This window comes from Protobothrops mucrosquamatus, unplaced genomic scaffold (assembly GCF_001527695.2).
Source record: "Protobothrops mucrosquamatus isolate PMUCROS unplaced genomic scaffold, P.Mucros_1.0 scaffold782, whole genome shotgun sequence".
NCBI lineage: Eukaryota > Metazoa > Chordata > Lepidosauria > Squamata > Viperidae > Protobothrops > Protobothrops mucrosquamatus.
Window position 1 is genome coordinate 321,808 of NW_015387050.1, and position 22,422 is coordinate 344,229.

Here is a 22,422-nt window from a genome sequence, read left to right on the forward strand (position 1 = left end):
TTTTTTTTCTTTATTTTAAATATTACTATTTTTCACATAGCCCAGATAAAATTAAAATACTTTTTTAAAACGAATCCTTAAAATATTCAGACTAAACCCATAACCGAAACTGTCTCAAGTCTAAAACCTATGCTTTCTAGTAGCTCACCAAAGACCTTCCAGAAGGAAATGAACTCTAGAGAGGCATTTAAAGATGGGCTTATCATTTTGGCGGATTTTGTAAAAACAGAGAAAGCAGGTCTTCTTGCCATTCATAATTTAGATCAGGGTTAGGCAACCTCGGCTCTTTTATGACTCATGGACCTCAACTCCCAGAATTCCTGAGTCAGCATAGCTGACTCAGGAATTCTGGGAGTTGAAGTCCATGAGTCATAAAAGAGCTGAGGTTGCCTACCCCTGATTTAGATGATAAAAAATAAAAGTCTGAATTAAAATCTTGATACTAGTCGCAGCTGAGGAGGAGTCCTTGATAAAGGCTATTAGATTCCGTAACTCCACATTCAGCATCAGTTTTTGGTTATTATCAAGTCATTGTACTGTACAAGTCATGGTAGCAATCAATCCTGGATATAACACCATTTAAATAAGTGTTGAATTTAAATGAAAAGGGAAAAAAATGACCCAAATTGAAAAGGAAAAAAATGACTTTTAATTTTCTTTATTTGCATAGTTGGATCAATTGGGAGCAGAAGAATCAACTGGGGAAGCAAGATGTGCATTCTGAGGTTTATTTTAAGCTAAGGATATGCCTTCATGGCTTTATAATGGACTGACATGTTATTGAGGATAATATTTATCTATCCAAACAGTAGAGCATAAAAGAGTGATCAAACAGGGAATGACAAAGGGGGGCAGCCTGCAAACTGGTAGGATAAAATTATGTGAGAGTCTGATCAACAACATAAAACTCTACAGTACACAGCTGCTGCTCCTCCTCCTCTCTGCAAGTAGTAAATAGCAGAACAAATGACACATTAAGGGGAGTCTATAAATCTGTTGCATGACTCAAATTGGAGACATGGTAGGTCAGTTGCTTATTATATAAATAAACAGTGACTTGTACCCAATCATTTATAAGCCAGTTTTGAATTGGATAAGTTGCACAGAATCATCCTGCATCAAATTGTACTGGTATAAATGTGATTGTTACTTTTTTCCAAGTGGAGAAGAAGAGAACATTGATCTGGTTAAGCAAATGTAAGCATAAACAAGTAAAGATCATTGATTGCTAGCAAAGAGACTGACTTTAGATAGCCAGACCAGACATACCACTACCGTATCTCAACAAATGTCAAGAAATATTGCAGATGTAAGTACAGTTAGGACATTTTCAGTCTTTTTGACAGTGAATTTATTACGTCAAAATTACCCTGTTCTTAGTATATAATGCATACTTACTCTTTCAGATGCATCAAGAAACACATTTCCAATTAAAGTTACAGAAGATGTTTGCCAAATGGAATGTATGTCTGATCTGAAGACATCCTATAGGATTTTGATTATTTGGCTAAACATTATATAACATTAAATTAATATGGAATCATTAAGTTCTGTTTTCACATGTTTCTCAAAAACAATATTTCCACAAATATCGAAGTATTCTCCATCAGTATTTTACAGTCGTTTTGAGAAATTTCAATGCAGGAATCTATGGCACAGGACAAAGATTTGAAATTAAAGAAACTTTACTCTTCCCTACATATTTGAAAGCTTTATTTTGATATTGTTGCTCAGGGCTGATCCAGATATCAATTTTTGATCAGGATCTTAAAAAGATAATAATGGTGATGGAACCTCAGCTGTTGAACACAACCGAGTCTTAGGATTTGAAATCACCATTTGAAAAAAATGACTTAGTATGTTTCATGGATACCTGTCTAAGTGAACACTTTCTACTAATATGTTAAACAGAAATGTATTATGAAATCTTTAGAATTTATAAATTTAATGGTGGTTTTGTATGAACTCATTATTTATAAGGTTTTCATTTCCAGAGGTGAGCTATGATTAATTAAACAAAACTGCTTTCATTATATGGCATATTCTATTAACCTTATTATATTACATCAACTTAGATAGTCCAAATCAATTATTTCAAAGCTATTGTTTCTTCGTGTCTTTTTTTAAAAAACTGATACATTGATTTATATTCTTTCTATTTTGTCAGTTAGCTCTAGTGATTAAATAGTCAACGAAAATGTAAAAGGGTATGTTCTTGTTTTGTTGCAAATGATGAAAGGCATGAAAACTACAATACCATTTCAAAAGTTTGTTTGTAAAATTGTATACATGTAGAATTTTTTTTTTGTATATTTCATTAACATTTTTCAGGCTGAACAAAATCCGTAGCCCATATTCTTGATTTAGAGACGCATAAATTTAGATTCAATTGAAATCTGTTGGGTTTAGCATGCTTACAGTATTTCTATGTTTGATCGCAACTTCCAACTGTAGTTAGGAAGAATTTAAGAAACCAGTAGTTATTGAACTGTAAACATGGTGAATCCTCAGCATAAATGCAATGGTTATTTTATTTCTTACATATTAGGTACATTAGCCCGTTTTGCTGAAGTGTTAACCAAGAAATCAGGAGCGATTTACTATAATTTCTTGAATCATTGAGCTGAAAAGATAAAAAAAATCATCTACTCGTTGTTGTTTTTTAATTTCCTGATTGTTCCATAATATATATTGTTCCATGTAGGACTGTATGCAGTAAAAAAATGCTACTAAGCTACTAAGCCTTTAAAGGTGAAAAACAATCCTTTGATTTGAATATAAATTTGAGATAGATGTCAAAACACTACTGTATTATTTTCAAGTTATCAACTCCTGGTTGACAGCCTGGAAACCCTATTTGTAACTAATTACCATAGAATAATAACTTCATTGTCACTTTAAATGTACACTAATCAGCCTACGTTAAAATGAAATTTCATTGCATTCAGCTCTCAAAGGGTCACCACCTCCGATATACACTACATAAATATGACAAAAATAAATAAATAAATAAATAGAGAATTATGCATATACCCACATACTGTTTTCAAAGGTAATAAGTTGTACTGAACATTCAGCAATATTCATTACTGAATCCAACAGGAGACTATCAGAGCATGAGTAGTAAAAGCAAGGTTGTCTCATTAAGGTAGGGTCACATTGGTGTGCCGAAAGACATAGATGAATAATATTTTAAAGGGTTAAAGTCAGTCGTCCTCTTAACGACAAATGCCCTATGTCTACGGAGATTCTCAATCATCCAGATCATGGTTGTTCCCAAGGTGCTTTTTCCAAAAGGTAACTGGACTTTCTGCTTCTCATCCAAGAAGCTTCTTCAGTTCTAAATATGCTTGATCACTGTCAGACTAGAAAGGATCGATTTAAGAGAAATACCGCCTTTATTAGATTAAATATTTCTTATCATGGCAGATGAGCCAACCACTAACTCCACTTCCATTTGGTATGGACTGAACTTCAATTTGTAAGTCGTCATCTGGTCCATTACTTTTTTCAGGCATTTGTTCACTGGAATTTAAATAAAAGAGAAAGAGACAGAGAGATAATGACTGGGCATACATTCATATTTTCAAATTAAATGTTCAGATTATTACTCTTTGCAGTTTTATTTAAACATTATACAGCACAGATAAAAGATCAAAATCCTGCAGAGTTCTGTAACAAAACAAAAAAACAGTTACTGAGCTATGAAAGCAGTATTTTCTGAGATTGGCCATCCAAAATGAAGCAGAGATGGACAAGCAAAATTCTAAATTGTAACTCAGACTTTCCAAATGGTTGCCTTAAATAGTATCATGAAAAAACAGCGAGAGGCCTATTTGATTATGTTCCCATTGCTCTACTCTTGACCAGTGTGATTCCCAAGACAAGCAAGGTAAATTCCAGGTCTAAAGCATGATTTAAATGGGAAAAACAGTTTAATCTAAGAGTTGGCTAGAACAGGTGTGCAACGTTTATAGAAAATCCATGAATTCAAAATATTGCCAGTACTTTATTTCAACTGTTGTATGCAAAAGCAAATATATTAGTATCAATTTTTTTTCTGCTGTCCAGAGTCACTTTGGAGAGTGAGAAGGGTAGCATTTAAATTAAATGCATAAACAAATAAATGAATAAACAAACAAACAAACAAACAAATAAATGCAAATGCTGTCAGTTACATTGATTATCCAAACTGGCCAAGGGTCTTTATTGTTTGGTGGGAAGATCTTAAATAGAAAGTTGTCCATTGAATCTGAATGGAGACCCAGATGATCAATTTTTTATTCCTTATCCCTTTTCTGCATTTGATATAACATAGTTTGCCCCTGATGAGAACAGCATTCTGGGTTTTTATATTATGAGACTTTTAGTATTTTTCAATTGTTATTATTCTTCATGGCCTGGAAAAGAACTATTACAATCATGCATATTACTTGTAGAGCTGAAATAGATTTTTGTACATATGCTATGAAAAATATTAGTCAAATTTGGGGTGACAATACAGTACCTACTTGCTTTATCTCCAATTAAATATTTCTGCTATCTGGTAAGTCTAATAATATAAGGCAGCTTAAAAAAAAAACTTCTGAACAGTTCCTCATTGTCTTTGTAATTGCCCAGTAAATACTATACTGACCCTTGGTAATCCTGTAAGCTGAAGCATAGAGGTCCAAAATCTTCAGCAAAATTTCCAGTTCCTCTTTTAAGTTGCTTCTGCCATAACGCTTATGCAGAGAGAATAGAAAATACCTGATTTTACGTGTTCTTTTGACCCCAAAGTAGAATGCCCATTACATTTTCTATTCTTTTTCTGGCAAGAAACCTTCCTTGGTTATCTTAATCAAGAGTCAGTTAAGTGCCAAGACCAAGGTTTCCAACTGGCATTTCATTGCCTGACAACGATCATATTATTCCAACAAGCCATTTGTCCAAAACAGCTGTTTTTGCATGGCTGGGCTGCTGCTGTGATCCTCTGGTTTTTCTTAATTACATTTTTATTCTGACTTTCCATCAGAAAGATACAGATACTCCTTTTCTTATAGGTTTTCCTTCGGGCAGGAGGAGAGAGGATTCTACGTACAGTAATTCCTTATAGAGTTTGCTGATGGAGTCTTTAATTGTGAAGTTTGTGGTTAGCTGTTTTTATGACTATTGTTATCTGGTTTTGTGAAATAAAACACTTGGCATCTTTTTGGAAATTGCTTTAAGGAAATTTCCAAAACAAAAGCCCCTTGTAAGTTAAAAGACTCTTTTGTATGGTATTATAATGTGCTAGTAGTGGTAATGAATTCATAAACATTTTCCAGGAAGGAATGCATCCCACTAACTCAATAATCATTGGGTAATCTTATTCCATAAATGAGAATCATTTGGGTAGATTATGTCCCAGCTTGTACTATATTGTATTTCTGTTGGTCAAAGGTGAATCAACCTAGAAAATTGGTGGTTCTGTTTGTAATGTATTATAACACAGTAGGCCTCACAGAGTTTTGGAATTCTGATCAACCAGTCTTGCTAGCACTTTAAAATATCTGACCAGCTTTAGCCATAATCTGCCAGAGCTTAAGTGTACCAGACAATCACAAAGAAGAAAACACTTAATCATCTGATTATCCAGACTAACTTAACCTAATCTAAACACTGCAGCTCTATCCCTACCTCTACTTTTGTTTCCATATTAAAAAAATTAGATAATATTTTGGGAAGTATAAAAAAAACAAAAAACCACACAGGGTTTCTATTTGCTGGAGCAAATGTGTTTTAAATGACAAAACTGAAGGAGGAAAAAGTACATTCCTTTTTGAAGGAGGTGGTAGTCCAACTGCTCTTCAAGAAGCCATTCTTGGATCCAACAGTCTTGAATACTTTTTGTCCAGTTTCAAATCTTCCCTATTTGGGGAAAGTTGTTCAGACGGTGATAGGCTAACAATTTCAAAGGACCCTGGAGGGAGTGGGAGAGGTTTTAGAGCCCTGAAGTGTGCAGTACTCCAGAGTTCAATTCCCACTCCACTCTTACTTAACATCCACATGAAGTTGTTGAGTGAGGTCATTAAATAGCACAGGATGAGGTGTCATCTTTGGCCTGGGTTGTACAAGGTTCTTTCCCAGTACCTGGAGAGGGTGAAGACCCGGACAATGAAGAACGAGCTATATCTCAACTCTAGCAAGGCTGAATCATTGGGGGATTTGGGACTTCCTAAAACTGAAGATTTCCCATCCATCATTAAATAGGGTAGTTCCCCACTAGACAGTTGATGTATGATCTGCGCTTCTGGATTGAATTGAGTTCCTGGATTGGGAGAACCTGTTCATAGTCCCTTAGACATTAGTCACTTCCTGAATGGCTTAGTGAATTCTACCTGATGCTCCCTTTGAAAAACACTGGAAAGCTTTAGCTGGTCCTGATGAAACTGCATATGTATTATTGGATGCATCAAGGTGTGCCCATATGATGCTAGAGCTGCATGAGCTGCTCTGGCTCCCCATATGCTTCCAGGTGTAATTTTAGGTGCTGGCTATCATCTTTATAGCACTGCACTTTAAAGGGCCAGGTTTCTTATGGAACCACCATCTCTCTTCAGTGGTTTCTGCCTATCCTATCCTATTTGATAGGAAGGACATGCTGCAAGTCTCTTCTGTAAAACAATGTCATCTGGTGGAAAGCAGGAGAACCCATCTGGTGGAAAACAGGCCTTCTCTGTTGCCATGTCTAAGTTATAAGGTGGACTCTCTCCTAAGAGCCAGATGGGCCAAACCCTATTAGCTCCCTGGCTTTTCCCCAGGTGTTAGGGCCAGGTTGGTGGAGTTTGGTATGTGTGTTTTGATGTATGAATTAGTTCATGAGATGCCATGGTTATTGTACCTCGGTTATCATTGAATTACAATTTTTCTGGTCTTATTTTATATTGGTTTTACTGTATGGTTTCTTATGTGTATTGCTTCTTAATTGTCAGAGTTATCAGAGTTTAAAATAGGCGGTCATATAAACTGCAGTGAGAGGGGAGGGGAGGGGAGAGGAGATGGGAGGAGAGAGGGATGGGATGGGATGGTGAACCAAACTTGGACTGTATTATATCAAAAACACCACTAGCACCAAAGCAAAATAAAATGCTGGATACATCTCACCATTCATAAGATGATCCCATCCTCACTCACACAAGTGTGCCCAATATAGTTCACTGTGATATCCCAGGAGATTCAAAAATCTATTCTCAGTAAATGCAGGAAGTATGTTGAGGCAACTAACAAGGCCTTCCTCCTGCTTTCAGCTTAGTCAATTCTCTGCAACATCACACAGGAATGTTTTGAACCGAAAAGTTGCTGGGAGGCATAACTTGATTATGGATTCACTCATAAGATTGTGGTTAGTACTAGCATCCACTATCAGGATGTGACATTTGTTCAGGATGCATACTTTACATTAGTATTTACAAACATCATGCATACTAAAATAGCCTTTTTAATCTGCTGCCCTCTGGGTGGTGCATCAACCCCAACTAGAAAGCTAGGAGATGGCTGTATTAGATGAATCCCTACAAAATCAATAATTGGAGTTTCCTACATGTAAGGCTCTCTGATCTTTACTTAACAACATGGATTTCTCCTTTGGGATACCAGGATTCAACCCTTCCAACTCTGGTGATTAGGCTGAATCTTAGGAGAAATTGAATAAAGGCCTCCATTCTCTCTCTTTATTACAGTACTTATTTTAACCAGCAATCTATGCTGCATGGAAGGAAAGAGGATGGAGGCAATCTAACTTCTCTCTTAATCCACACAGTGAACTTTAATTTGCCAAAGGGACACCAGTTAGGCATGTGCAAACAGCTAGACTGGTAAGATTGAAATAAGATTCTTTTCTAACACTGTAAACTTTAAATCAATCAAAGAAGGAAATATAGGGGAAAAAATTTCCATGCTGGTTGATTAGGTTTATATTTCATGCAGGTCTTATTTCTTCCTATGCTTTTTTTTCTTTAAAAGACTTCCTTGTTTCATAGAAAGGGTTTCTAATGTTTTCAGGTCACAATACTCTACAATAAGTTCTATTTTCTTTCTTTCTTTCTGTTTATAGATAAAAGAACTCTATGGCAAAGAAGATTTGCTGACTCAATCTGATCAGAGAACTTTCTGGAATAGTGATGACTCTGGTAAGCATAGAAAAGTTCTTGCCTTTCATAAGAAAGTAAAAACATAAGCTTCAAAACACTACCTCCTTCCGACAGTCCAGAAATGCATAGCTGTGTATATAGATTGTTACTCCCCAACCACAAGCAAAGTTGAAAGACAAACCTCTGGACAATGGTTTAATATTTTTGGTTTTAAGGTTTAATTGTGGGCTTATATCTAAGCACAGCACATGATTGATTCCTCTCCTTTGCCACAACCACAGCTTTGTGAGGTATGTTATGCTAAAAGAGAGTGACTGACCCTAAGTTAGCCAGAGAACTGCCAGTGCTGAGGAGAAAGTTTAGCCTGGAGTTCTCCAACTCTATCCTAACATCTTAACCACTGGTTTTCAGGATTCCTCTGCCTGAGAAAGAACAGAAGAAGGGTCATATCGGGATGAACAGAGATCTAACTTATTAGAAGTCTACTCTTCTTGCTTTCCTAAGATCCTTCTTCCCCAGTGTATAACCAATACCCAATATTCATTTATTTGTCTAACTCCTCTTCATATTCAATGAGTTGGTGATCAACTCATCACATGTTGCTTATACCATAGAAACCATGATAAGTTCTGATTTTGGAGATTATCTTCCATTCCAGTTTCCATCCTCAACAGTTGGCCTCACTTGCTGACTACACCTTGGGCTTTAAACCTAAGAAGGAATGGGCTGCTTCATACTTAGATAGGAAATCCCCAAGAATACCAAGGTGTGGGCTAGACAGAGATGTCATAAAAATACCCCTGTCAAGAAGGAAGGGCAAACCAATGCATAGCTGCTAAGAAAGCTACATGAATATGTCTGTGAAGCCAGCATGATTCAAGTTTAACATGGTGGGGACTTGACCTTTCATTCAACTTCCATATATGTAGCCTTGTTAATCTTTTGCAACAGGATTAGGTGGCAATGGCCCATTTTGTTTTACACTGGACAAACAGGTTACCTATTATGCAAAAGTATAAATAGATAAAATCTGACCTTGGAAATGCCCAATTGGTGGGAGGGATTTTCAGTTCCTCAGGCTGCTTTGCCTATAATCCCAAAGTGATGATACTTGAGAATTTGAATGACAAAAGTTAAATTGCAATGAAATTGTGAATCAGCCAAGCAGGAATTTCTTAGAATACTCAATATCACTGATTAAACACAAATACGTTTTTTCATCATGCTGCATATGTTAACATATTCAAAACAAGACAATCTATGTCATTCTTAAATGCCACTTAAAGTTTTTTCACCCCTCAAAGCAATTCTGTCTCTCACTTTTTCTCTCTTTGTTCCCTGATTCTATTGTTCCTTTTCTTCACCTCCTCCAATAGTAATCCTCTCAAGGGTTTATACTGGATTGTGATTCCAGAAGTTTATGTAAAAGCCTTTAAAATGCCTGGCTCTTTTCTTTCCATTGAAAGCTCTGGATTTTTATTTTATGAATTTTATATTGTTAATCATCTAGTCTAGTGTATCTTGTGGGCAGAAAAGCAAAATGATATAGTATTTGTATAAAAATATAGCTTGAAAAATTATTATACGCTTTGGCTTATGCAATTTGGATACAGAAAATTTTGGCAAACCTGATGGCAGAGGAAGTCATATGTCTGGTTAGCAAGGAATGTCAGGTTCTTAGGAATGTTTGCAATAGTTTGTTTTGGGGGATCTGAAAGTGAAAACAGCCATGGAAAGAGATGGAGAAAATTGAAGAAAAACCTTCTTAGGTTGAAAAAGCACAATAATACTAAAAATAAATTTAGACAATCTGAGAGAGAAGGCTTATATAATTGCCCATTTAGTTTATTGGGCAATTTTAATTGGGTGCTTTTAATTCCATTTTTTCCCCCAAAAGTATAGCAATTGTCTCAAGAACACCAGTGTTTGTTGATAGGAGCTGAAGGGGATGGGTTCCTGTGATTTGTATCTGAATGAAAAAGCTAACCTTTCTTTACATTATTAAGTCTTTGTTTATAAGAAATCCTTAGATATTTGATGCAGTTTTTTAAAAAATTTGTCCCCAGGGATACTATCTTTCACAGGACAGCTAACTTTCTTTAAAAACAAATTAAATTACAGCAGAACAGTAAATTGATCTGAAGTGGTCCATAGACCTAGGCTAGTAGGATTTTTTAGTATGATGATTGATATTTCTGCATGTTATTTAAAATAAAGTCAAGGGTATCTTTATTTTTGCATGTTATTATTGTTAGCAGCTTGATCAATTTTAACAGGATGGTATTATAGTAATCGATTAATTCCAATAGAAGAAAATATCTGTAGCTCAGGGTTGAATTGTAGAGTTTCTGTTGCTCTCTGATCTTGGTTGTTTGCTTGCAGATGATGTTACCTAGTTGAGTAATTCTTCAAACAAACAACCAAGCTCACAGAGAACCAAGAACTCCACTATTGATTAATTGAAACTAAATATGATGTCAATTGTCTAATCCCCGACACATAAAAAGTTTTTTTTTCTTTCTTTCTTTCTTTCTTTCTTTCTTTCTTTCTTTCTTTCTTTTTCTTTCTTTCTTTCTTTCTTTTTCTTTCTCTCTCTCTCTCTCTCTCTCTCTCTCTTTCTTTTATTTGCCACCCTACCATAGGGTAATTCTGGACAGCTTACAGTCATAAAAATATGTATCTATACATGTACGTTTAAAACATGAATAATTAAAATCAACATTAAAACTAAAGACACATGGGGAGGGCAGGGACAAAGTGAGGGGAGGTGGGATCAATTGTTACTTGGTCAACCTCTGCTATTCCCCCACAAGGGTCCCAAGTCAGCTGACAGAGCCAGGTCTTTAGGCCCTTGCGAAAGGATAAGCAGGTTGGAGCCAACCTCACAATGGAGGGGGGGGCAAGATCTTCCAGAGGGCAAGAGCAACAGCAGAGAAGGCCAGCCGGAATTCTCATGCTGACAGGACACACAGCAGGCCTCCTCTGCTAGCACCGATGGGACCGGCCAATCTCAGTGGGGTGAGATGGTCCCTCAAGTAACCTGGATCCATGTCATAAAAGGTTTTAAAGGTCATCACAAACATCTTGAATTGCACTCGGAAGCAGACTGGTAACCAATGCAGCTCGCAGATCTGTGGAGTTACTGGGGCCATTCTGCCTGCACTGCTGCACTCTGCACCAGCTGTAGCTTCTGAATACTCTTCAAGGGTAGCCCCATGTACAGTGTATTACAATAGTCCAACTATGAGATGACCAGGCTCTCAATGACTGAGCACAGGGAATCCTGATCCAGGAAAGCCCACAACTGGGGCATAACTCAAAATTGTGCAGAGGCTCTCCTAGCCACGACTGCCACCTGTTCCTCGGGCAGGAATTGTGAGTCCAGGAGAACCCCTAAGTTGCAGTCCAGATCTTTCTGGGGCAGAGCCAGAGCCAGAGTCAAAGATGACAAAGTCCCAGATCCTGGAGCCTCTTGTACCCAAAGCCATTCATTCTTACCAGGGTTCAGTCGAAGCCTGTTGTCCCCCCACAGCCTCCAGGCACTGCAAGAGGGTGGCCATAGCATCTCTGTGTGTATAGTGTGTGTGTGTGTGTGTGTGTGTGTGTGTGTGTGTGTAATACTTGTCTCCTGAGTAAGAAATTTAGTTACCAAAATGGGTCTGGATCTACCCACAGAAAAAAATCTGAAAGATTCCACCAAAGATTCTACCAACTCCTAAAGATTACAGAATGAGAACAAGCAGTTTTGTGGTGCAATGTCAATGCTTAAATACCAGGCACAAAACAGATTTGTGGTACTACTTTTATCAAATACAATGTTGATAACAAAGTTTTAGGTTTGCATGTCTTCATTTTTATTCTTCTGTCCAGATGAAAATGAGGATTTAGGGAATCTGGATTCAGAATAAACATTCAATTTTATAGATATGGAAATTGATTGTCATGATTCATATAATTCCAATATCTTAAGAAATTGACCCCATCACATATTTTAGCAATATTCCTATACCTTATTGTACATATTTAAAGTATATAGATAGGCAAGCAAAAAAAATATTTGAATTGCATATCTGAATTCTTTTGATGTCATATATCAGTGGTGGCGAACCTATGGCACGCATGCCAGAGGTGGCACTCAAAGCCCTCTCTGTGGGCATACAGGCCATGCCCTGGAGATGGCAACCGTCCCTCTTCAACCAGCCGCACACTAAGTTGCCAAGGTCCCACATGGCCGGATGCATCCCAGCACCCATGCGCTCGCTGGCCTCTGTGTGCAGAGGTCGATGGTGTCAAGTAGCAGCTGCCCCTGCCACACCTTGCCCTGTGACAATGGCACCCCTGCCCTGCCTCGCCTTGCCTCACCTCACCCCGCAGGACGAGCCTCCTGCCCACCGCCCCACCTGGCAGAGACCTCCTGGATCTCCCCCAACCCTGCCCCCACAGGTGTCCCTCTCCACGAGCAACATCGAGGTGATCACGCCCACCTTGGCCACACCCACCCAATCTGCCATGACCACCACAACCACGCCCACCCAGTGGGCCACGCCCACCCGGCACCCGGCAATAAATAAATGGGTTTTGGGTTGCAGTTTGGGCACTCGGTCTCTAAAAGGTTCGCCATCACTGTCATATATAATTGAAGTAAGATATAGCCTCACGGCACCTAGCTATCCTCAAAAACCAGATTAAGATCTGAATAGGACTTTGATGAGAAATCACCAAGAAATCCTGGAATTACAAACCAGGTGGAAAATTTAAAAACAAAATCCCACAAAAACATTCGCTATTGTTAACAAAAAACAACAACTTACGGTAAACCTTTCCATGTAATCACCAAGGGTTATGCTCAACTTGAAAGAGACTCTACTGTGAATGTATAAATCATCAGATTACAGATTCAGCTTCTGTTTTTCTAGGCTCCAAAAGAATGTACTTTCTTAGACTACTTGCTAAGATATGCATTACAATTCTTCCAACCCAACACTGAAAATAAACACTGACTGAATCCAGCAGTGGACTGACCCTCTTGTTCTTGAGCAATTGATAAGACAGTTTCACTCCAAATTGCATTTTTTCCCCTCCACTGGCATGGCTGGAAGTGCCTTTTATATTAAAAATGTTTAGATTTGTGGAAGGACAGCAAATAATTGGAAAATCCTGCAAGAGAGAATCTTTATACTTCTGCTATCTGTAGTTTTCCATAGATATACTGTGTTTTATAGGCATCTATCACGTGAATTGGCTTACAGATCAACTGTCTCACTGAAGTCTGACAGTAATGAAAGTTTTTTTTTCCTCATTGGCCATTTTAACTTTTCGCCAACCACACCTTTCAATTAGGAAATCATAACATTTGGAAGGACACTTCAGAAAATGACTGCTAATTACTATACAAATTGTGCTGTGGTAGATCAAAGGAGAAAGGATCTTTTAAGCTAGCATCTAAACAGAAATGATCAGCAAATATTTTTGGAATGCAAAAACTAATGCACCACTTATTGTCCTTTTATGTGCATGAAATAAGAGTCATTACCTTATGCTTCTTCCAAGTTTCCTTGAAAATTAGACCTACTCCCAAAATAAGGCCTAACCTGATTTTTGTGGGTGGGCCTAATATAAGCCCTACCCCAAAAATAAGCCCTAGTTAGGATCCCGCCCACTCCATCCCACCTCGCTGCCTCAATGGGGCAGGAGAGTGCATGTTGCAATGCTGCCGCCACAAAAAGGCAAGGCAGGTGGGGAAGGGGGTGGAGCTGCCCCACATGCCCCGCACCCACTTACTTCAGGGCTCCCCAGCCAGGCCATTCCTTGCTCGGCGACCTTTCCTTTCACTCCCCTCCCGAGCTGGACTGCCATGCTATGGAGGATGGGCAGAGTAGGCCTGGTCCCCTCCACCATTTTGGAGCCAGGGGGGAGTGATGGCAAAAGGCTCCACTGCTGCTGGAGGGGCTTTCTTCACACTTTGACCCACAGATCACCTACCCAGCAGCAGCAGCTGCCTCCTTCTCCTCCACCGTCTCATGGCTTGCGCCATGACCGGGCAGCACAAGCCTCCCCTGGCATCTCTCCCTGCCAGCCCTCCATCACCGCCATGGAGAGAGTGGAGAATGGGGAGAAGAGCGGCTCTGCGCAGTGATGCAGAGCAGAGAAGAGCACTTGATTGCTGCCCTGCATGGGCCCCATGTCTCCCTTCTCCGTTCTGGAAATGGCAGCCCCATTTCCTGCCGCTTCTCCTCCCAGCACTGCTGTAGAGTTTGGCACACCACTGCCCAGCTCCTCCCTCTTCCCGAAAGCATTTCTTCACTAACCTGCTTTCCAGCTCTGGCGCGTTTCTCTCCTGCTGCAGGGAAACGGAGTTGTGGGACTAAAAAAAATTCAGTCAGACCTTCCAGCTTCTCACGAAAAACAAAAAAAATCTGGCGGGCTCCTGCTGGATGGGGGTTGTTGGTGCTACCACCGTGAGGCAAGGCAGGTGTCACGAAAAATATAAGGTATCCCCCCAAAATGAGATCTCATGCCTCTTTTGGAGGCAAAAATAATATAAGACCAGGCCTTACTTTCAGGGAAACACGGTTGTTCCTACACTTTTGTTTTCTTCACCAAAGAATTCACCATAGTAGACAAAGAACTAATAAAACAAACTTCCTTTTTTTAGACATATGAAGTGTGTTTCTGAACATTCAACTCTTTAATAAATCCATGTCCAACTTGAACTATTACAAGAGGCCATCCAATATTCTTCATATTTTCCTTGGCTATCGCAATATCCAAGCAATTCTCTACTCTAGGTTAACTGTTCTTATAATTTATCAGAATCACACGGCTCAAGAATAATGTTTTTAAGACAAAGATGGAAAATATTATTTTCTGGCCTTGATTTCGATGTATTTAGCTCTCTCCTTTTAAAAGAGATTCAGAGCCAAACTTGTTGAGATGGTAATCTATGTGCTCTTTAGTTATGTAAACAGCCAGTGTAAGGAAGCCTGGACAGCTTTGGACCCTAGGGCTGGAAAAAAAGATTAACTTTTTTTCTACTGTGCAACATTACTTCCTATTTTATATATTTTTTAAAAAAATATGGAATATTAATTACTCAGATATTAGTTGGAAGACAAATTCTGCGAAGTGTGATCCTCATAAAATTCTGGACGTGTCTTCTTGAAAAAAGATGAACCAAAAGATCAATTATCTTTGAAAAGTAGGCAAGATTTAATTGAGGAAGGAGAAGTAGAAGCATTGGTGATAGTGATCTTGTAATGCTAGAGTTCTCAATTTTAAGGAAACTGAAGCTGACTAAGGTCAAATATCCTGGACTTGAATTAATTGTATATTAATAAACAATTGTAAGTTGGATTCCTTAACAGAATAAGCTGAAGTGAAAAGGAAATCAAGCTGGGCTGGGTTCCTAAAGAAGCAATATTAAAAGTACCATTGGAAACAGAAAAAAAAAGAATTTATATAAAAGAGAGGGTTATAGAGGCTTTCTGTATATATGCATATATTACATTGTGAAGATTTGAACAGACAGAGGGAGGCCTAAAAAAAGGAAAGAGGGAAAGTTCATCAAGGGAGGGTACATATACAGTAGGTAGCTCAGAATTGAAAGGTATTATTAGGTAAAAATGTAGAACTGAGAATAATGAATGATAATAAAAAGGGTTCCAATATATCCAAAATAAAAAGAAGAGAAAAGAGTCAATGTGACAGCTGCTAACAAAGAAAGGTGGAACTATTCAATTTTTAAGCTGTCTCAGTTTTGTCCAACAATACAATACATGTTTTCCTAGCCAAATGTGAAGAACAGGATGAAGGGACAGGAAGTCTTTGTCGTCGTCGTCATCATCATCATCATCATCATTGGAAAATGTGGTTCAAATGCTTTACCTCTTAAATTCAGGAACTTCAAAGGTTGCTAAAGCATTAAGATTCATATTTTTTAGAGTAGTTACACGAATGAAGGCAAATATACAGTATGTGTCACATTTACGAATGAAGGCAAATATGTGTGTCCCAGATAATGTTCCAGGATCCAATGTGGGTCAGTCACCGGGATGAGAGGTTTAGTCTTCTGAGCTTTCGAATTCATGCTGGAGCCCATCCTCAGGGAACTTCTCTCCACTGGAATGTGAGAGAGAAGTTCCTTGAGGATGGACTCCAGCACAAGTCCTAAAGCTCAGAAGACTAAACCTCTGACCCTTGTGATTAACCCACATTGGACCCTACAAACACAATTTTTCTAAGTCACTCCATATTTAAAATGCAATCACTTGAAGTCAACTTATTTAAACTATTGATCTCTTGTTTGTCTCAATCATGACAATAAAACATCTTCTAAATCTGCAGAGAATCCAGGAAGAATTTCAAAAAGACGAATTAAACCATTTTTGGAAGTAAGATGTTACAATAACCCCTAGACTGTTGATAAACTGTCGGTTTACTAAGGGAACTACAGAACAGAGATTCTCCTTTAAATTGTTTTTCCCTATTTCTGGGTATGGTGATTTCCTCCAGTTATCACACTTATTTTATATTTTTTTGCTGAAATTTGATCTATGAATGCATTAGGGGTGGTTTCTAAATACTGTTCCTAATTCTATTTTTATGACATGACTGTAGTACTGCCATCATCACATTTTGACAAACCTTGGCAGTAATAGTGCAGTGCTGACCGCTGCATACCCAGCTGCGATACTTATGTGATCATCTTTTTTAAAAATAAACATTAACTTATGAATATAAGGGTGTTTTTTTTAAAAAAAAAAACAAACCAAATCTCGGTGCATTCAAGGCAATTGCCCCAGAGAACTATGAATTGCCTTGTCAAGTTGAGATTGCAACGTAAAGGCAAACATTCCATAAATAAGTGGATCAGCACTCCTGGATATGATCTGTCAGGGTGACTTCAGAAAGGTCAAAGTCCAGGGGACCTAGGGACATCTCTCAAAAGCAAAATTTAATATATGCTTTTGTTATGCATGTATAACAAAACAAGGATTATCAGAATAGCTACAAAGTGTTTTTCTGAATGCTTATCTGGGGGAGTTACACAGGGGATCTGAGTTATTTAAGAATAACTGCAAGGTAATCTTGTTTTAGACAAAGCTGAGAACATTTCTTTTGTTATTTACATCAAACAGACAAGTATGACTTCAAACTAGGACACATAAAGAAATTATTTTTTGCCAGGCTATGAAAACATTTCTTATGTTTTAAACCTGGGCACACTTGGCTGAAATCTCAATATATACAGTTAAAAAATGTGAGGAATTCAAGAATAGGCTACAAGCACAGTGTTAAAACAATGACACAATGAAATGACAGTAACATGTGCTAATCTAAATGCTTAAAATGCAAGTGATATGCAAGATCTAGTAATGAAAGTCAAGGAGCCCACTTTTTAAAAAATGGAACTAAGATTAAATATAAAAAGAGCAAGTTAATAAAAATAGCCATAACAACCAGCCTTAGAATTGACAAAGAAGACAATGAAGTGGTGGATCTTTCTTCCTTTTTGTGATCACCTATCAGCAGGTAAAGGCTTAGTAGACTAGCTATAAAAGGCTTGGAAAATGGATATGGATTCTAGAAAAAAATCAACACAATGTTCTCATTCACAGCACAGATAACCAGGCTTAAATTATATTTCAAACACATTATGTGAAGGTCTAGTTCTCTGGAGGTCAATAATGCTGGGAAAGATGGAAGGAAAGAAGATGATCAGCAACTGGACAGGTTCAATAACTGTCTTGGTGGGTATACTGTTGGAAGATCTAAGGGACCAAGTTGGATACAGAACCTCCTGGAAAAGATCTACCTGCGTGGTTGCTCAGAATTGACACCAACCTGATGGCACCTAGTCAATCACATTACAAAAGATTTCCAATCAGATCTGTCGATGCTGAACAGATTTTGTTTACTATGTGAATTAAATGGATAAATAACACTAGTTTATATGCTAGAGCTGATGGCAGGTGGACCAAGGCAGTCATAGAATGGATCCCACTTGATAAAAAACGGCCACGAAAGAGACCTAAAACAAGGTGGATCACCGATATCAGCAGGTATTACTGGCCCAATTGGCAAAAGAAAGCTCAGGACCATATTGGTTGGAAACATGCAGAAGAGGCCTTCATCCTGCAGTGGATAGACAATGGCTAAAATGATGACGATACTAGCTTAATATCTAGTATATATTTGAAGCTATTTTATGCTCGGTCATGTGTATCTTTGTGAATTCAATAGCATTATACCAAGCCCTATTGTTAAAACATATTAAATAGTGGAATATAAATAACTACAGCACGAACAGAAAGAACAGTGAGAAAGGAATCTGTATACCGTACATTGATTAAAATAAACACAATAAAAAGGAAGAAAGAATTAATTAAAGACAAATGAAAGATCTAATATACTATATACTATCCATGTTAAGAATGCATATGGTCTAGCTTTAATTGTAATCTTCAGGACCAAATTTTATTATTTTGCACTGCCCAGAGTCCACTTTGGGAGACACGAACAGCTAAATAAATTCAATAAATAAACAAACAAACAAATAAATCTATATTGATACTACATGGATACCATGCTCAAATACTTGTGAAATACACAGTACATCGTTCAAATAGACTCTGATCATTCACTCTGCAAGGGTCTTTTCAATGAGCAACCCAAAAGTGGAAGTATCTAAATAGGAAATATAATTTTTCAGATCCATTTTAAGCATAGAACAAACTAATTAAGAAAAAAAAACATGATTTTCCATATTGGGGGGATTACACTGTCCAGGACCACTCCTCCTTACTTTATGATGCTACTTCTATAATCCCAGAACATTACAGATTTTTATTGATCATGCCATAAACATGCTGCATGATTAGCACTGGGATAAAATCAAATAGACAATGAATTTATGTTTGTCTGTGTAGTGTTGTTTGTCTCGATGATCAGGATGGTGGCACTCAAAGCAGATTAGCGGGACTCTTTCAACCAATTCTGTTCTACTTGTTTGAGATTTCTGGCATCAATCTTTTGACAAGCATAAGACTTAAACCAGTATAAACGTTCTGTACATTCCTTATCCATTATCCATTGGTCTATTGCTGACTTGTAATCCTGTTGGCAAGGCAAGTGGAATTAAACAACCCCAGAATACTAAATGACTGTCCTATGACAATCACAATTATGTGGGCAAAATTATAATCATGTCCTTGAATATTTCAAGCAGAACATGTCCCAAAAATGCAGGAGATGATACATTAATGAAGACATTTTACTAATCTTGTTTTGAATAATTATTTAGCAGTATTAAATATTTTACTCAGAGATCTTTGGTCACTGGGATAACTAAAATTATAATAATATAAACAAACAATCCATAAATCCAGTGGGGTTTATATCAGAGCAGACTGTACAGATAGTCCTTGACATACAACTGTAATTGAGCTTGGACATAAGTCAAGGCATCATGTGATTGGTTTCGAAATTACAACCTTTTTGACAATAGTTCTGAAGCGAACACAGTGGTCATTAAACAAACACAGAAGTCACTAAGTTAATCCATTTTCCCCAATGGAGTTTTACTGGAAACTGACAAAAAATGTTGTAAGTTGTGATCATATTGCTGAGGGAAACTACAAGCGGCCATAAAAGTGAGCCTGTTACTAAACACCAAAAAAGCTATCATGTAATTGCGGGTTGTGTGTGCACTATTGTAACTTTGAAAATGGGCCATAGGTAGCACTGGGGAGGTCCACTGTACTTTGAATGGTAGTAAGTAACCAGTTGTAAATCAAAAACTACCTGTATAAAATTTAAATATTAATAAATGGAAGCCCCCGGATTGGCATTGTTTTCTTTTATACAAGTCTGGAGAAGCGGAGCCTTAAATAAGACTAAAAGACGTTATTATATAATGGGGGATTAGAGTATATATATACTGTGTATATATACTGTGTATATATATGTGTGTGTATGTGTGTGTATGTATATATATATACACATAGTATATACAGTAAATACAGTATATATACTGTGCGTGTGTGTGTATATATATATATGTATATATATATAGTATGTATATATATACTGTATATATATATACTGTGTATCTATCTATATCTATATCTATCTTTCTATATCTATCTATATCTATATATACATGACGTGTTGCAACATATTGTGATTTTTTTTTTCCATTGCCGGCAATGGGGTGGGCGCAGTTTTGCCATGATGCATCTGGCCCGCGGGCTGGCAGTTTGATAGCCCTGCTATATATGTATACACACACACACACACGCACACACACATTTCTCTTAGATAAGATTACTAAATGACTGAAGTCCCTGCACAGTAAGAAATGCAGAGTCTCGCATATCTGAGAGACAGAAGTGGTGTCTTTTTAATCTTGTGTCTGTTTATTTCCAACAGAGTATGGATAGTCATTTGATAAGCTTTAATTTGGATATGGCACTAAGAATGGGTTGGACCTAAGTGGTCCCTTCCAACTCTATGATTTTTTTTTTTTTAGATAGAGGGTATAATTTTATGTAATTTCCAGTTATTTGCACTAGCTTGTTTGCTTGCAATGCTGATGCAATATCTTTGCAGTAGTAGCAACTATTTTTGCATTTTTTTAAAAAAAAAATCTCATTAATGCAGCAATCAGTACTTTTAGTACACCACAGCCTAAGCATTTATTTCCTAATTTTGGGAGGAGGGAGAATTGGCCTCAGGTACATTTAAAGGAATGTAACATTAAGACAGTCAGCAATTTAATAAATATAGCATGGACAGGAAGTGGGGAGTAAGATAAGATAAAGGTTAGAAAAATGCTAGCACAATTTCCTATATTATTTGGAATTTCCACTAAACTGTATTAGAATAACACATAACAAAATGCTATTATCCAGCTATTAGAGAGAAGGTTGCAAAGCACTTTAATTCAGGTCTCCTTCATTTCTGGAGTAGAAGGTTCATAGTCCAGAGACCATATTCATACACCATGCTTTGGTAGCCTTCATAGTCCAGAGACCATATTCATACACCATGCTTTGGTAGCCATCCAGTAGCTTCAGTACTGGATGGGATCTGTATTAAGACTGGTTATAACCTACAGCAGTGATGGCGAACCTATGGCACTCAGAGCCCTCTCTGTGGGCATACCTGCCGCCACCGCCAGCTCGCACAGGTCCATTAGGCCACCGCTGGCGCCCAGAGTGGCAGCCCCACTCAGCACAAAGGAGGTGAAGCAGCTGGCTAGCAAGCTCTAGTAGAGGTAATAGAGCATGCCCCCATGCGCTCGCTGGCCTGTGTGCGGGGGCTGATGGTGTCAGGCAGCAGCTGCCCCTGCCTCGCCTTGCCCTGCAGCAATGGCACCCTCACCCTACCCCCTGCCTCACCCCACAGGATGAACCTCCTGCCCACCCCCACCCACCAGTGACCCCCTGGATCTCCCCCAATCCTGCCCAGCCCCCACAGGCGTCCCCCCCACAAGCAACATCAAGGTGGCCGTGTCCACCCCGGCCATGCCCACTCAGTCTGCCGTCGCCACCACAGCCACTCCCACCCAGTGGGCCACATCCTCTGCTCCCCCTGAGGGCACCACAATGCTGATGCGACCCTGGCACTTTGTGATAAATAATTGGGTTTGGGATTGCGGTTTGGGCACTGAGTCTCTAAAAGATTTGCCATCACTGACCTAGTCTCTTAGTATCACCCGCCCATCTATCCACAATAATTTGTAAGAAACTTCCCTAAATTTACATACAAGTACAGTACAGGATTTTTTTGTGTGCTAGGCAACATATCAGAATATTATTATTAGACAGTTTTAGACTTAATCATGTTCATGTTCAGACCCTTTAGAATTTCTCATCGTGCAGAATGATTAATAAAGCAAACTGGCTACTACTTAGCTGTAATGCATTTTATTTTTCTAGTTTGAATATATGCAATGTTTTCTCCCATTTTCCATCTTAAGTCTGTAATAAGAAGTAGACTCCATTGCTTGAATATCCCAAAATGGTTAGCCTTTCACTCTCCTTTCTTTGTTCAGTATTGTATCTAATTAATATTCTGGAAAAATCCAAAAGGTGTTTGGTGACTTAATGTAACTAATCTGGGTTTTAGAAATTTTCTTATCAGTAACTCAGCTAGTTTGGATTTGGGGGGGGGGGGCATTCTCTAGAACAGAGGTCCCCAACCCCTGGTCCGTGGACTGGCACAGGGCCGCAGTATGCCAACAACCGGTCCACACAAACAAGCAAAGCCCCATTTGTGCGATGCAGGCAGCACACAAAACCAGCCCTCT

At 38.2% G+C, this 22,422-nt stretch overlaps 1 protein-coding gene across 1 annotated transcript in view; it reads left to right on the forward strand.

Annotated features, from left to right (window-relative positions):
- SGK1 (serum/glucocorticoid regulated kinase 1) overlaps positions 1 to 22,422 on the forward strand; it is a 79,917-nt gene that overhangs the window by 41,875 nt on the left and 15,620 nt on the right. The window contains exon 3 of the mRNA XM_015818732.1: positions 8,075 to 8,150. Within this exon, the coding sequence (XP_015674218.1) occupies positions 8,075 to 8,150 (76 nt within the window). The remainder of the gene's footprint in view (positions 1 to 8,074; positions 8,151 to 22,422) is intronic.